Source organism: Oryctolagus cuniculus, chromosome 1 (assembly GCF_051225735.1).
Source record: "Oryctolagus cuniculus isolate XC-2025 breed Fujian yellow rabbit chromosome 1, ASM5122573v1, whole genome shotgun sequence".
NCBI lineage: Eukaryota > Metazoa > Chordata > Mammalia > Lagomorpha > Leporidae > Oryctolagus > Oryctolagus cuniculus.
In genome coordinates, this window is record NC_142867.1 from 45,948,082 (window position 1) to 45,965,119 (window position 17,038).

Below are 17,038 nucleotides of genomic sequence, written 5' to 3' on the forward strand. Positions count from 1 at the left end.
CAGCCCTGGCATTTGTGGCCATTTGGGTAGTCAATCAGCCATGGAAGATAGGTCTTTCTCTAGCTCTGCCTTTCAATTAAATGGAAAAAAAAAAAGTAATAGCTGATACCCGATATGAGAAAACAAGGTAACATGATGTCTCCCAAAGGCACTTGATAAATGTTGAGCAAGGGCCGGTGTTGTGGCGCAGTGGGTTAAGCAGCATGGATACTGATTCAAGCCCCACTTTTGATTCAGCTTCCTGCAAATGGCCTGGGAAAGCAGTGGAAGACGGCCCAAGTACTTGGGTCCCTGCCCTCACATTGAAGAACCCAATGAAGCTCCCAGCTCCTGACTTTGGCTTGGCCTGACCCAAGCTGTTGTGGCCATTTAGGGAGTGAATCAGTGGATGGAAGATCCATCTGACACTGCCTTTCCAATAAATAATTAAAACTTTTCTTAAAAAATAAATAGCAACAAATTCTAGCTCCCCACCCCCATGAACTAGCTGATAAATTTTAAAATGATAAAGAAACTCAATGACATACAATGCAAAGAAAATTAGGAAAACACTGTGTATATGATATGAATGTATGAATGATAAATTCAGCAGAAATAGGATTCTGAAAAAGCACTCAGTAAGTAAAACACAAAATATAATTGAAAGCCTCAACAAAAAACTATCAAGCAGAAAAAAATATCTGAACTTCTGAAGGCAGGTTCCAATATTAGGTGTACAAATATGTAAGTCTTGGGAAATTCTTGAAAAGGCACAGAAAAACCAAAATCGGCTGAAAATTTCCCCAACTTAAAGAATGGACACCCAGGGACAGTAGGCCCACAGAAACCCAAATAGACATGACCAGAAAAGATTCTCACCATTGGTATATCATAGCAAAATGACTAAAAGTACAACACTGGGGCAGGTGTTTTGGCGCAGTGGGTTAAGCCACTGCCCATATGAGTGCTGGAATTTACATATATACGGGTGGCTGGAATCCTGGCTACTCTGTGCTTCTTATTCAGCTTCCTGCATATGTGCCTGGGAGATGGCAGATGATAGCCGAAAGTATAAGTTCCAGCCACCCATATGGTAGACACAGATGGAGTATCCTGGCTCCTGCCTTCAGCATGGCCTACCCCTAACGATTGTTGGTACTGGGGAGTGAACCAGTAGATGGAAGATCTCTGTTTCTTCCTTTTTGCCTTTCAAATAAAAAGCAACACAAAGGGAATTCTAAAAACCACACAAGAAATCACCAAGTACATTAAAAGGAATTTCCATTCAGATGTTGTGCAGGCTAGGAGGGAAAGGCATTAAAGTATTCAAAGTTCTGAAGAAAAGAAGACGGTCACCCATAAATAGTATTCCTAACAAAACCATCCTTCAAATACGAAGGGGAAATAAAGACTTTGGAAGACAAGCAAAAATAAGTAATTCATCACCACCAGACCAGCCTTATGAAAGATGCTTAACGATATTCTACACAGAGAAGCAAAAGAAAGCTAACTCCTATCATGAAAACAAGTGAAATAAGCCAATCCCAAAGGGACAAATACCACATGTTCTCCCTGATAGGTGACAACTAACTGAGCACCAAAAAGGAAATGTGTTAAAGTGAAATGAACACTATGAGAAATGGTGACTTGATCAGCCCTCACCCTGACTGTTGATGAACAACTTAATATATTATCCCTCTTAGTATTTTTTTTGTTTGCTCTACTTAATACTTTTGGTTGAATACTGTAATCAATACACAATTATTCTTAAGTGCTGAAACTTAACTGAAAAGTGATTGCTGTTTAATATAAGAGTGGGAATAAGAGAGGGAAGAGATGTGAAATTTGGGAAATGCTCAAGCTGACTTACCTCAAACGGTAGAGTTAGAAACATACCAGGGGATTCCAATTCAATCCCATCAAGGTGGCATGTACCAATGCCATCTCACTAGTCCCAGTGATCAATTTCTGTTCACAATTGATCATAATGATAGGACTAAGAACCAAAGGGATCACATAAACAAGAATAGTGTCTGCAAATACTAGCTGATAGAATCAAAAAGGGAGAGAATGATCCAACATGGGAAGTGAGATACACAGCAGACCCACAGAATGGCAGATGTCCTAAACAGCACTCTGGCCTCATAATCAGCCCTTAAGGCATGCGGATCTGGCTGAAAAGCCCATGAGAGTATTTCAGGCATGGAAAGCCAAGACACTCTGGGGGGGGGGGGGAACCTAAATGAAAGATCTCCACGAGTGAGATTCCAGTGGAAAGAACGGGTCATCAAAGAAGGAGGTACCTTTCTCTGAAGGGATGAGAGAACTTCCACTTTGACCATGACCTTGTCTAAATATGATCAGAGTCTGTGAACTCAGGGGGCTTCCATAGCCTTGGCAACCCATGACAAGAGCCTAGGGTGATTACTGATGCCATAAACAAGAGTGTCAATTTGTTAAGTCAACAACAGGAGTCACTCCTCATGTAGGATCTCTGTCCTTAGTGTGCTGTACATTGAGATTTAATGCTATAACTAGTACTCAAACAGTATTTTTCACTTTATGTTTCTGTGTGGGAGCAAACTGTTGAAATCTTTACTTAATGTATGCTAAACTGATCTTCTGTATATAAAGAGAATCGAAAATGAATCTTTTTTTTTTTTTTTTTTTTTTTTTTTAAACTTTTATTTAATGCATATAAATTTCCAAAGTACGACTTATGGATTACAATGGCTTTCCCCCCATACCGTCCCTCCCACCCACAACCCTCCCCTTCCCAACTCCCTCTCCCCTTCCATTCACATCAAGATTCATTTTCGATTATCTTAATATACAGAAGATCAGCTTAGTATACATTAAGTATGGATTTCAACAGTTTGCTCCCACACAGAAACATAAAGTGAAAAATAATAGATGATTTTTTTAAATGATGATGAAATCAGAGCAGACCTATTGTCATGTTTAATCCCAGTGAGAGTCAAGTTGGGAATTGATAATTTCTTTTTTTTTTTTTTTTTTTTTTTTTTTTTTTTTTTTACAGAGGATCAGTTTAGTATGCATTAAGTAAGGATTTCAACAGTTTGCACCCCCATAGAAACACAAAGTGAAATATATTGTTTGAGTACACGTTATAGCATTAAATCTCAATGTACAGCACATTAAGGACAGAGATCCTACATGAGGAGTAAGTGCACAGTGACTCCTGTTGTTGACTTTACCAATTGACACTCCTGTCTATGGCATCAGTAATCTCCCTATGCTCCAGTCATGAGTTTCCAAGGCTATGGAAGCCCTCTGAGTTCTCCAACTCTTATCTTGTTTAGACAAGGTCATAGTCAAAGTGGAGGTTCTCTCCTCCCTTCAGAGAAAGGTACCTCCTTCTTTGATGGCCTGTTCTTTCCACTGGGATCTCACTCGCAGAGATCTTTTGCCAGAGTGTCTTGGCTTTCCATGCCTGAAATACTCTCATGAGCTTTTCAGCCAGCTCCGAATGCCTTTAGGGCTGATTCTGAGGCCAGAGTGCTATTTAGGACATCTGCCATTCTATGAGTCTGCTGAGTATCTCACTTCCCATGTTGGATCACTCTCCCCTTTATTTACTCCATCAGTTAGCGTTAGCAGGTACTAGACTTGTCTATGTGCTCCCTTTCCGGGTTCTAGTCCCGGTCGGGGCACCGGATTCTGTCCCGGTTGCCCCTCTTCCAGGCCAGCTCTCTGCTATGGCCAGGGAGTGCAGTGGAGGATGGCCCAGGTGCTTGGGCCCTGCACCCCATGGGAGACCAGGAAAAGCACCTGGATCCTGGCTCCTGCCATCGGATCAGCGCGGTGCGCCGGCTGCAGCGGCGGCCATTGGAGAGTGAACCAACGGCAAAAGGAAGACCTTTCTCTCTGTCTCTCTCTCACTGTCCACTCTGCCTGTCAAAAAAAAAAAAAAAAAAAAAAAAAAAGAAAATGAATCTTGATGTGAATGGAAGGGGAGAGGGAGTGGGAAAGGGGAGGGTTGCGGGTGGGAGGGACGTTATGGGGGGGAAGCCATTGTAATCCATAAGATGTACTTTGGAAATTTATATTCATTAAATTAAAGGTAAAAAAAAAAAAAAACAAGTGAAAGTATGAAACCCACTAGAAGAGCAGATATACAAGAGAAACAGAAAAGCAGCAAATGTTGATGCAGTAAAACAACAAATAACAAAGAAAACCAATAAGAGAAGAACACAGAATATTAAAAAGAAATTTTAAAAATGACAGGACTAATTCTTTATTTTTTAACAATAATCTTGAATGTAAACCGACTAAATTCTCCAACTGAAAGATATGGATTGGGTGAATGGATTAAAAAACAATATCCATGGGGCAGGCGCTGTGGCACAGTAGGTTAATCCTCTGCCTACGGAGCCAGCATCCCATATGGGCGCCGGTTCTAGTCCCAGCTGCTCCTCTTCCAATCCAGCTCTCTGCTATGGCTTGGGAAAGCAGTGGAAAATGGCCCACGTGCTTGCGTCCCTGTACCTGCGTGGGAGACCCAGAAGAAGCTCCTGGTTTCAGATTAGCGCAGCTCCAGCCATTGGGGAATGAACCAACAGAAGGAAGACCTTTTTCTCTGTCTCTTCCTCTCACTGTCTGTAACTCTACCTCTCAAATAAAATAAATAAATAAATGAAATCTTAAAAAAAACCTTGCTCTCAAGAATTATTTCCATTTAGTGTATTAAATGGAGGATAATACTATGTCTCATAAGTTAAAGTTACGTCAGAGCTCACAAGAGATGTACCACCTTGGGTTCTTTAAAGACAATTAAGTTTCTGAAAGGAAAGAAGGGGGAGGAATGAAGGGGAAAGAGGAAGGGGAATAAAAAGCAAAATCACCTTCAAGAAACAAAACCATAGAACAGCCCTGGTCTAGACTATTGAACAGTTCTCTTAGTTTTTATATTCCATTCTTTTTTTCTGTTTCTTTTTCTTTCTTGGATTAAATGGGGGTGGGGGTGGGATGGGAGCGAGGGCAGGTACAGTGGGTACTATGTTCCTAATGGTATATTTATGAGATACATACAAATAAAATATTAAAAAATGCTTAAGGAAAAATAACATTCCTTGTTAAATGGTTTTAAAAACCTCTTAAGTGAAGTTTGTATAAATGGAAAAAAGCTATTCCAGTACATGCCAATACAAAGGAAGAATAGGAACCAGCACTGTGGTGCAATAGGTTAACCCTCTGCCTGTGGCACTGGCATCTCATATGGGTACTAGTTCTAATCCCAGCTGCTTCTCTTCTGATCCAACTCTCTGCTATGGATTGTGAAAGCAGTAGAAGGCGGCCCAAGTGGTTGGGCCCCTGCAACAGTGTGGGAAACCTGGAAGAAGTTCCTGGCTTCTGGCTTCAGGTCAGTCCAGCTCTAGTCGTTGAAGCCATTTGGGGAGTGAACCAGTGGGTGGAAGACCTTTCTCTCTGTCTCTCCCTCTCACTGTCTGTAACTCTACCTCTCAATTAAAGAATTAAAATCATTTTTTTTTAAAACAAGGGAGGATAACATTCCTTGTTATTATTATTACACTGAAACTAACACATGAAAATGACTAAGATAATACCAAATAAATTTTTTTACATCCCGAAGACACTTATTTGTATCAGGATGTCCCTGATAAAATGGTAATATTTTCATTTACAAGATAAAAAACTCACTTGCTATAGTAAGAGCATTATTAAAAGTCAATTAAAATACATTGTAGATTATCAACGAAGATGTTTTTCTGTACCTGTAAGGAACTTTCTGACTGATGCTAACATAAATGCTGCTGGTATATGGAGTAAGAGAACATTACATGATTACACAATGACATTAAAAGTAAATTAGAACTCATGAGATAAATTATAATCTTACAATTTCTATAAAAATAATGGATTTGGGGCCAGCTTTGTGGCACAGAATATCTGTGACATCAGCATCCCATATGAGTGCTGGTTCACGTTCCAGCTTTTGCTGCTTTGCTTATGATCCTGCTCCCTGCTACAAAGGAAAGGCAGTGGACAATGGCCCAACTACTTGGGTCCCTGCCACCCACATGGGAGACCTGGATGGAGCTCCTGGCTTCAGCCTGAGCCTGACCCAGTCCTGGTCATTGCAGCCACTTGGTAATGAATCAATGAACGAAAGATCACTCTTCTCCTTCTCTGTCACTCTGCCATTTAAATAAATAAATAAATCTAGAGATCCAAGAAGGCTGAACAGGGTATAGCTTCAGTAACTTAAGCTGCTCTGGGATATGAAAAGAACAAAGGAAGGTCTAGGTTTCCAGAGGTCTCACTGATGGAAATTTTTAGCAAAGAAGTGTGGTGGCGGGGAGAACATGTGGACTCCATGGAACAATCAGAGATATGGCTGCAGCCAGTCACACAGTGCAGCTAGCTCACGGCTTGAGTTGCCATCTTACCATGCCAAGGAGGAAGACATTTCCGCAAGCACAGCCACTTGCAGTTTTAGTGGAGAGGGAATTCCACAGTCATTCACTCACTTTTACTTCGGCCTGGAGAGCCGACTGGGGTATAAGCAACTGCTAGGCTTGGAGCAGGGAAGCTCCCTTACTTTCTCCCCCTTCCCAACCTGTGCAGAGTGTCATACTTGGGAGCAAAAAGCTTCACAGTGCCCCTCTGTTTTTGTTCCTACAAGCATCATAGTCAGAGGCAGGGCAACATGAGGGGCAGAAGATAGACCCTCTGTATCCTGCAATTGTGAAGGGATTCAGCCCCAGAACTATTCTCATGTACTCTACATAAGCCAGGGGACTCACCTTGGCTTCTGGGAGTTAACACCAGAAACAGCCCATAAAAAACTATACCCATGCTGCGAGATATGGGTAATGACTACTCTATACCCTGCAATATCATGACTGTAACAGTTTGTTCTAAATTTCTCAGTGCCACTGGAATCCACCCGGTGGACATAGAGAAGACACTACCTGCATTCCACCTCTCTGGAGTCACACTCTCCTGTATACCTTGTAATCACCCTGTAGGACTGCAACAGGTTCAATTCATGTCCCCTAGTCCAAAGACTAGAGCTGTTGGTGTTATAAGACACAGTACCAGCTGGACTCTCCTAGCAGGACCTAAGGAAGGGTCCATCAACATTACACAGTCCTGGAGCCACAGCATGTAGTGTCACAAGCCCTAGCATCACCCAGGCTTGCCAGCAGGACAAGGGGCAGCCAGCTTTGTCTCCCTCAGTACCAAAAACAAGGCCCTAGCTATCACCTTTTCCAGGAAGACTGACACCATACTCTCTGTGGACCAGAGATACATGCTCAAGGAAACCCTTATTCACCTAAAAGTGACACTTCAATTGCTATGAATTGCAGCAGACTAGACCAATGTGTCACTTATAGACACAGCTGACACTGGCAAAGACAAAAGAAATCACTCAGACTACACTCCTGGGCTCACCTAGAACCAAAGCCAAAACAACAAGCCTAGTAAGACTCTGCATTCTAGCTAAACCATCGACTCTTTTACAATAAAAGCCAGTCCATAAAGGAGATACCAGATGGGCAGACATCAATTAGGGACACATGAGACATGAAGAAGCAAGGCAGCATGACACCTACCAAAGAACACAATTACTCTCCAGAATTAGATCCTGAATGGAAGGAAATCTATGAAATGACAGATTTTGGATTCATATAACCTACCAAGATTAAATCAATAAGATACAGACAATCTAAACAGACCCATAACAAGCAGTGAGATTGAAACAGTAATCAAAAGTCTTCCATTAAGGAAAAGTCCAGGACCTGATGGCTTTATAACTGAATTCTATAAAACCTTCAAAGAGGAGGTAATTCCAATACTGTTCACCATATGGGTACCGGTTCATGCCCTGGCAGAAGTCAGAAGTGGCTGCTCTACTTCTGACTCAGCTCCCTGCTAATGGCCAGAGAAAGCAGCAGAGGATGCCTTCAATCCTTGGGTTCTTACACCCACATGGGAGACCCAGATGAAGTTCCTGGCTTCGGCCTGGCCCAGCCCCAGCCATTATGGCCATTTAGGGAGTGAATCAGCAGATGGAGGCTCTAACTCTCTGTAACTCTGCCTTTTTTTTTTTTTTTTTTAAAGATTTATTTTTCTGAAAGTCAGAGTTACACAAAGAGATAAGGAAAGGGAGAGGAAGAGATGGGGAGAGGGGGGGAAGGAGTGAGGAAGAGGGGGAGAGAGAGAGAGAGAGAGGTTTTCCATCCACTGGTTCACTCCCCAGATAGCCACAACGGCCATAGCTGCACCAATCCCAAGATGGGAACCAGGAGATTCCATTGGGTCTCCCATGTAGGTGCAGGGCCCCAAGCACTCAGGCCATCTTCCGCTGCTTTCCCAGGTGCACTAACAGGGAACTCAATTGGAAGTGGAGTAATAGGACTCAGAAATGATGAATTCCCATATGTGATGCCAGTGCCACAGGCAGAGGCTTAACCTACAATGCCACAGCACAGGCCCCAGGATACAAATTTGTGTCTTTGGAGAGTGCTCTTGATGAATCATACAATAGATTCTTAATTATATAATAGATAATGATCAAGAATCTAAAAAGAAATCATTATGTAAACATAGTTTCCTTATGCTTTCTCTACTGAACTACATTAACTTTTTTGAAGTCCACTTTCCTATTCAGATCTGTTTAATGGCCTCACGATGGCAAAGACAGACTCTCAAAGGCAACAGGCATTTTCATTTATCACAAATCTGGTAATTAATTCAGTAGCCTGCCAATCAACTCAGTTGCTAGTGAAATCTGAGAAATCAGAATGACATAACTTACCGTGCAAATGGATGTCTTCATAATTTTCAGGGTAAAATCTGAAGCAAACTCCAAATCTGAGATAGAAGTTGTATGGCAATCTATGTGCTACACATTAAAAAGGGCAAAGGAAGAATTTAGTATACATATAAAAACAAAACCCCAAAACAGAAAAACATTGATTCCTTTTTTGGCAAAAGGAAATGCTTCAAACCCATGTTTCAAAAACTTTGTTTATTCACGTGTCATTTTTTGGGATTTACTTTCAAATAAATAACATTTAGTATCATTTAGTAATTTCAAATACTATCATTTAGTTATGTTTTCTTTAAATTAGTCTTTTTTTTTACTTGGACTTCTTATAAGCAATAATATATATCACATCATGGCTCTAATCTACTAGTTAAAGCTTTCCTTAGGCAAACTAATGTAAACAATTTCAAATAAATATTTTCTGTGTTCCATCTAAAATCATATTGCATACCACTGTGATTTTCCTCCTACATTTACTACAAGTGGTACATGACAACAGTCAATATTTTTTATAGGAAATGCCAATTTGAAGACACATGCTAATGAAAACAAAAAGTTGTTCTAAAATTCACTTTTTTAACTGCACTTGAAGATAACTTTGTTTTAAGATACTGGGAAAAACCACAAATATTGAAACCAAACATAAAAACTAAGATTCAATTTGGGGAAAAAACAGCCAATTATCTTTATTTTTCTACTCTTCTCTGGTTCAAATTCTCTATTTCACCATGGAGAGAGAAGGGAATCACCTCTCAGCCACTGCAATCTGATGGGAAGTGTGTCGTTAGTTGCCTTGCCATGAGTAGCTTATAATCCAGAGAACACAACTCATGTAACCAAATACCTGAGACATGACACCACAGAATAGTTTGAGAAAAAAATTAAGCCTTTACAATGTGGTTACTTTTATTTGTAGGATGGGAGAACACAGAACAAATTGCATTTGCTCAAAATGATAAATATTTTTAAAGGCATGCATGTTTTTAAAACATCTTTATTTTTCAGTCTTAAATTTTCCATTTCATGTATTTATTCATAGTGGTTTTGGGCACTAAGTATAAAGACCCCTAGAGAAATTAGCATTTTCCTCCCCCAAATCCCCTTTCTGCTTAGTCTTTAGACTGTATTGACTCTAACTGTATACCTCTACCCTGAACCAAAAAAGCCCAAGTAAATCCCTTATTATCAGCATACCAGAACACTGATCAGTCCTATAAACATCAAGCCGGCGGTGGTTTGTTTTTCATAAAAGCTGAATGTAATTTTAATTGGCTTGCTCTTTAGAAACTTCATGTTCATTATTCTATGCTAATTTTTAACATTTTATCCATGTAAGAAAATTAACATTTACTGAATATCTACTTTTTGAAGAACAATTACTGATGCTCTGAGATCCTAACCTAATGCTGAACAAACTATATATATATTTGATTAGCTTGTTGAAACAAATTAAAGAGTTTTTAAGAAAAGCAGGATGACTTTTCTTCACACAGTAAATTCAACATAGAAAAAGTCACAATAAAATCAAAGATTAATGTGGGAAAGATAATAAAACACAAGAAGTGTAACTGAGAAACAAAGACTAGAGCTTCAGCTTCATGGGCAAATTCATGGTAATTACTGAATCTGAAAAGACTAGAAGAAATCTGAATGAGAGAAATTAAAGTTCATAGAATATATGATATGAAGAAAAATCTAGCTGTAAATGAAGAGCTAGAACAAGGCTAGGGCATGGCAGTGAAGCAGAAAAAAATACTACAAGACTTTTTGCCTTAAACGAACCAAATAAATGTAAATAATTACATCAATTCAGAGTTAGATTTGAAGAAACATAAAACAAGGTAAATGGCATTCATAAAGAAAAGTGATTCCAAAGGATAATGTAGTCAGCTGTAAATATTATGACTTCAAGTTGTTTTAGAACCATTAAAATTGGAAGCAGACTAAATATTCATATATAAAATCAATATATTATAATTTCAAGAACTAAGATAAATGGCAATACTGTGATAAAAGACAGATTGATAAAATACCTACCTTAATACCACAAGGGTCTGAGATAAGAGTCTTTGGATCTAAAACCTCCACAACAGCTTCTGGAATGACTGATTTCTTCATGCAGGACATGTTGAAGCCATAGACATCATCCCAGAAAGCAATTCTATCAGCATGTTTATTCACATCACTCACTGCTACCAGGCTGATCGTGCAAATGTCAGGGTAGACTGCAACAAATAAGTCGCACAACAAATTAGCATTATCTCCCTTCACCACAGAATATTGTTTTTTAAAGGTTACATATAAACACCAAACCCATCAGTATGGATTACAAAACTGGAGATTCACGAAGGTATAAGACAAGGGAAAACAACCAAGGTCCATCTAGTAGTCTTTAAAAAAAAGAGACAGCATGATAGAAAAAATAAAAGATATGATGCTAAGAATAAAATAAGGATTTTAGTGATGGGTTCCTATTTAAAAAGTACTAGATTTTTACTTTGTATATTCTTCTAAAACAGATAGGGAACCTTTCTTAGCCAAGGGCCATTTGGATATTTATAACATCCATTCCCAGGCCATACAAAATTATAACTTTAAAATTAGCCTGCTACAGATTTATTGAAACTTTATTCCCTCCTGGAGTTGCCTGAGCAGGACAAACCAAATGATTTTGCAGGCCTTATACATCCTGAGGACTGAACATTCCCCACTCCTGCTCTAAAACATGGAAAGATAAATCATTTTTAAAATGGACAGGCAATTATTTTAGAGGTTGAAATAGGGGTGTGATGCTCTAACCCATATCAGAGTGTCTAAATCTGATGTCCAGCTCCAACTCTTGACTCCAGCTTCTTGCTAATGCAAACTCCAATGATGGCTAAAGTAAGTCCACCCACATGGTAGATCTGGACTGAGTTCACCTTCAGCTTGGCCTGGCCACCACTGCAAGTATTTAGGGAGTGAACCAGCAGGTGGGCTCGCTCTAATAAACAAAAAATGAAAAAATATATATCACATAAAAAATGTGATGGGATTTATAGTTGTATAGAATACCAGTTCATACTATCCTCTCAATATAAAAGGAAATATTTATGGGCATCAAGTATGCCAATCCAATTTACATGCCTCCTACTCTCAAGGAAGTTATACATAGACAATCTTAACAAATGTACAACTACTTGTGAGTTAACAAATACTAAAATAGACAAAATACAAGGTATTGTTGGAGCTCAAAGCAAAAACAAGCAATTCAAAACTGGCTGTAGCAGGGCAGCAGGGCTACCAGTAAGGTAAGAACTGACATCACAGGAAGCTAGGAGAAGGGAAGGAGAAGGATGTTTTAGGAAGAGTCAGTCATGTGCATAGTTACTAGAATTAATAGACGGCCCTTATACAATCCAATTAGAGACACACAGTGAGATATAAGGTCTAACAAGTTAAGTAGGGAACAAATAATGTGTGGCTGGGTCAGTAAGCTGGAATTAAGAGTCCAAGAATAAGGATAATCTAGTGAAAAATTTAACATAAGATAGTAACAGGATTAGATTTTGCTTTTGGTAAAAATCATCTGTATTGCAATGTGGAAAATGAATGGGAAGGTACAAGACTAAAAGCAGAGACAAATTAAGAGATACTTGCAATAATCCAGGTGGCCCGGAGGAGGGTAATGCCCTGGTGAAAGGAGTATTCAAGGAATGTTTAGGAGGTAGAACTCACAGGACCCTGAGGCTGGCTGTGGACTTGTGGAAGAGTCAAAAAAGGCAGTATTTAGCTATAGTAACTTACTTTAGAGACTTCCAACTAATCATTATTAATAGGGAATGATATGGGCACATTCAATAGGGATGAGAGAGTTCTCTGCTTATGGGACAGATAAAAATATCTAATAAGAAGCATAATACACAGGTTTGAAATGCAAAAGCAATTATATGGATTCAAGATATGAATTTCAAGATATGCACATACAAATGGAAATTAAGTATCTGGAGCTCATGAGACCTCAGGAGAATACACAGTGAGTGACAGCATTTAAGGGGCATGGAGAAAAGGAGGCTGAGAAGCTGAGGTCGCAGAAGCAAGCAGAGAACCAGGTGGGCAAATGTCCTCAGAGTTAAGAAAGAATCATTCAGGAAGAAACCCTACTGATAACAAGTAAAAGTTTTTATAACACAAACTCCATCCTTCACCTATCTCAAATATCAACTTTTAGGTGATTCATGAAATAAAAATATAAATCACATGTTCTCATAGCAGCAAACTGAAGTCAAGTATAAACATACCAAAGACACTCAGAAAACAAAGATTCTCATGCTTATTCACTAGCACTAACAGTGAAACAGCGGAGAAATCACACTTTCCTCCCCAACTTTGTTCCTATCTACAGTGTGGATGATTTTATTATTTAATGACAGCAGCACTAAATTATCCTCCAAATAAGGCCCAAGATAATATCTTCTGGCATCAAAGCAACTGCTTCCAAACTTAATTTGTGAGATACCCAGAAAAAAAAAAAAAAGACCTAGGCTATGTCATTGATAAGAAGTTTCTCAAGTTTTCCTTAAGAGGGCATGTAAAGAAAGTAAGCTGGCTGCATTGAGTGGGAATCCACTACTATACAGACTGGATTGTTTCTATTTTCCCATTTTCCACCAACGGGTAAACCTCCTACTTAAATTTCTGATTGAGATAAATTCTTCAAAGTAATAATATGCTACTCAAAATGCCCACACAGCAAAATAATCAGCTAGAGTGAGTATATTTAGCCTCCATGTTGAAGAAAAAAGAATTTGAAAGTGACATTAGATTTTTGGCAAACTTCCTGATATATCCTTTGTTGGACTAAATATGACAATCATAGAAGCTTTCTTATATTATGCTCTGTAATTTCATCCTTAAAGAGGATCATAATAATGGTATAGAAAGCAAACATTTTTCTGTAAACTTAGTATTTTAGGTTGTGTAGGCTCATATGGCTTTTGTTAAAAACTGCTATTAGTGCAAAAGCAACCATACATAAAACATGAACAAATGAGCAATGTTGTGTTCCAATAAACTTTATCTTCAAAACAGGTAGGATATACACAGGTAACTCCTGGTACAGATGGTTCTGATCAAGGCCACCACACTGTGCCACCCTCCAGGAGTGCCAGTCACACTATCATTTACAGGAATTAAGCAGCATCCAGAGCTGTACAGTATATAGACATGAAGATATCTGACACATCCATTTAGTTCTTCTATTGTAGAATATTCTTGCAAATCTCAGAATTTTCTAACACCACCCACCGCTATGTTAGGGTCAGCAAACGATGGCCTGGCTGATGCTATTCAGTAAATATAGTTGCAACACTGTCACTTTCACTTGTTTACCTATTGTCCATGGCTGCTCTGCACTACACTTGCAGAGAGGAATAGTTGGGCCCAAGAGACCGTATGACCTAAAAACCCCAAAATATTTACTATCTGGCCTTTTATACAAAAAGTGTTTTGATCTTTGGCTCTTCATCAAGCAATGTGACATTTCAATATTATCAGTAATGTCACTAAGAAATAAAAATAACTTTTTGTGAGAAAAACACTTAGTGAAAGTAATAAGACAGTCTTGAAACTATACTGATACTAAGAGTAAACTAAAAGAATACAATTAGTTATTGAAGTATATTTTTGAGTTAACTATATTTCACAAAGATACAAAATAATGGTTTTTGCATTTGACAGTATTTATAAATCAAATTATTTACCTCTCAGTAAGATCTATAAATATTCATAAGGGATAATATTTATAATCAGTGTTATAAGTCAGTTTTGCTCTATGTCCATCTCCTCACAGCTGCCTAAATTTTGGGTCACCTGCCAGAATCCTGGCAGATCCTTTATGTTCACATCCTGAAACATTTGTCATTTGATTTTTGTCAGATAGAAGCTATAATTGAATAATTATTCCTTCTTTTAGGTGAAATTAACAAAACGCTGATTGGACAAAAGCACCTCTTAACAGACCATTTATAAATTCATGGCTTTGACATCTGTGTCCTTCTCGACTCAGTGCCCAGAATTCATTTGTCACTAGAACAGCTCACATGGTGAATAGATAAAGATGGGAAATCCTTTATCCCTTAGAAATGCCTTGCAAACTTTTAGACACTGAAGGATAAGACTGAGATGCATAAAGAATCGATTCCTAGGAAGCACTACAATCACTGCTTGTATATAAATAACCACAGAGTAAAAAGATTGGGAACAAAAGAATAGTAAATGAAGTCAAAATAAACTGTTCATCTCACAATATATGTGAACAATACAGAGCAAGGTTTTAGTTAATATAGTCAATGATAGCAAAATGCTTGATATACAAAAAAGGAAATAGACAGCCACCAAATCAGCTGATATTTTGGGAGCCAGAAAAACTTTAATAATGAATTTCCAATTTGTATAATCAGGGCACCTTAATATTATTTGAAATTGGACATATTACCTCAACACTGACTTACAGTGACTAAGCCTAGTAAAGCACAGCTAGACTAATATGTAGCCACAATATACTTTGAAAACCCGTGTATTGAAAAAAAGCAAAAATGATACTGCTATAACATCACTGAACAAAAGCAATGCTAAATGTGAAAACCAGACATGAAGACTACATGAAACCTTTATAACCACTATGAACAAGTGCCAGTGGTTGTTTATATGGAGATTATGTCAAAGTTAGAAAATATTAAGTGCTATACAAATGACAGGCATTATTATCACAATACTTAAATTCACTTCATAACATTTATAAGTACAAACCTAATGTTAATCTCATAATTCCTGTATTTTACACAGGAGGGGTTATATTTAATATTTATTAAGAAACTACTTTATGTCAAGCATCTCAGTGACTTTTGAATGGTTCTATAAAGCTGGATGAAAACATTCATTGTAAAGGTAAAGAAACTGAAAGTAACTTGTCCAAATTACTGTTCTCCATCAGCCAATAAGGTAATTAGTCATCAAGGACACAGTTAGTTAAGGTCTAACTAAAAATTCCATATGATTTCAATTGTGTATGACACCACATTTTAAGCTTTTCAAATGGAAGAAAGGCAAAGAGAAACCCCATCTTGCTAAGTTACATCAGTAGGCACTTGTTGGAAAACAAAGAGGAAGGAGGGCCCACATCCCCATTGGAGTTGGATTCACCTCCCAGATCTAGGTACCTGGGAGGCTGTGGTGATAACTCAAGCAGTTGGGTTCCTACCGCCCTGTGGGGGAACACTGAACTGATTTCCAGGCTCCAGGCTTCAATGCAGGCCAACCCCTTCTGTGGCAGGCATCTATGGAATGAACCAGCTGATGGGAGCTCTTTTTCTGTCTCCCAAATAAATAAATTAAAAATAAAGAAAAAGAAAAAAGAGGAAGGAGAAAAGGGGTTGAGAAAGAGTAGAGTTTAATAAAATTTCAAGGCAAAGTGAGGAAAATGGAAACATTGTCTTATTTTGTTGAATTAAGTAATGAGATGACAGGACAAAAAATAGTAAGAAGCAGTCGAGCAGAAATAAGGAAGGAGTAAGAAACATGATTCAGTTTTCTATGCAAAGAGGGAAACAGCATGGAAAGTATATCTGCAAATTTAGAATTCATAACAGAGCAGTTTTTTATTAGCATAGATCAGGTTTTCCAATTTCAAATGTAATAGAAAATCTTGGAGAAAGAGAGAGAAAACAAAAACACTTTCATTATGCTTCTAATGAAAGGCAATGAAAACAAATTTCTAGCTATATGGAAGATGTTGCAATTAATGGACTCCCTAAGTTTTCTTTCGTAACGGTTATAATTTACAAACTGCTACTGGTTTGGGAGTATTGCCAAGAAATGAATTTTTCTTCCTTCTAAAATTCTTATTTGAAAAGCAGAGAGAAATGTTCCATCTGCTGGTTCACTCCCTAGATAACTGCAACAGCCAGAGCTGGGCTAGGAGGAAGTCAAGGGCCTAGAATCCCATCTGGGTCTCCCACATGGGTGGTAGGGACCCAAGAGTTGAGTCATCAAATGCTGTCTCCAAGAGTGTACATTAGCTAGAAGCCGGAACTGGAAGCACACCCAGGACTCAAACCCAAGAATTCTGATATCAGATGCAGCATTTTAACTGCTATGCCAAATGCCCTCACCTAATGAATTATTTCTATATGCTCCTAACAGTATACAATTTTATTTTTTTCTATTCCTCTCTATGTCAATTTTGATTAGTTTAGTAAAGTG

The 17,038-nt window shown here is 38.4% G+C and overlaps 1 protein-coding gene across 5 annotated transcripts in view; it reads right to left on the minus strand.

Annotated features, from left to right (window-relative positions):
- PRMT3 (protein arginine methyltransferase 3) overlaps positions 1-17,038 on the minus strand; it is a 156,232-nt gene that overhangs the window by 40,906 nt on the left and 98,288 nt on the right. For 3 of the 5 annotated variants that reach the window (XM_002708975.6, XM_089310617.1, XM_070072461.2), the window contains exons 12-13: positions 10,835-11,022; positions 8,786-8,872 (exon numbers count right to left, since the gene is read on the minus strand). In XM_002708975.6, the coding sequence (XP_002709021.1) occupies positions 8,786-8,872; positions 10,835-11,022 (275 nt within the window). Of the gene's footprint in view, positions 1-3,771; positions 3,895-8,785; positions 8,873-10,834; positions 11,023-17,038 lie in introns of all 5 variants that reach the window. The other 2 variants (XM_089310622.1, XM_089310610.1) reach the window with 1 other exon arrangement.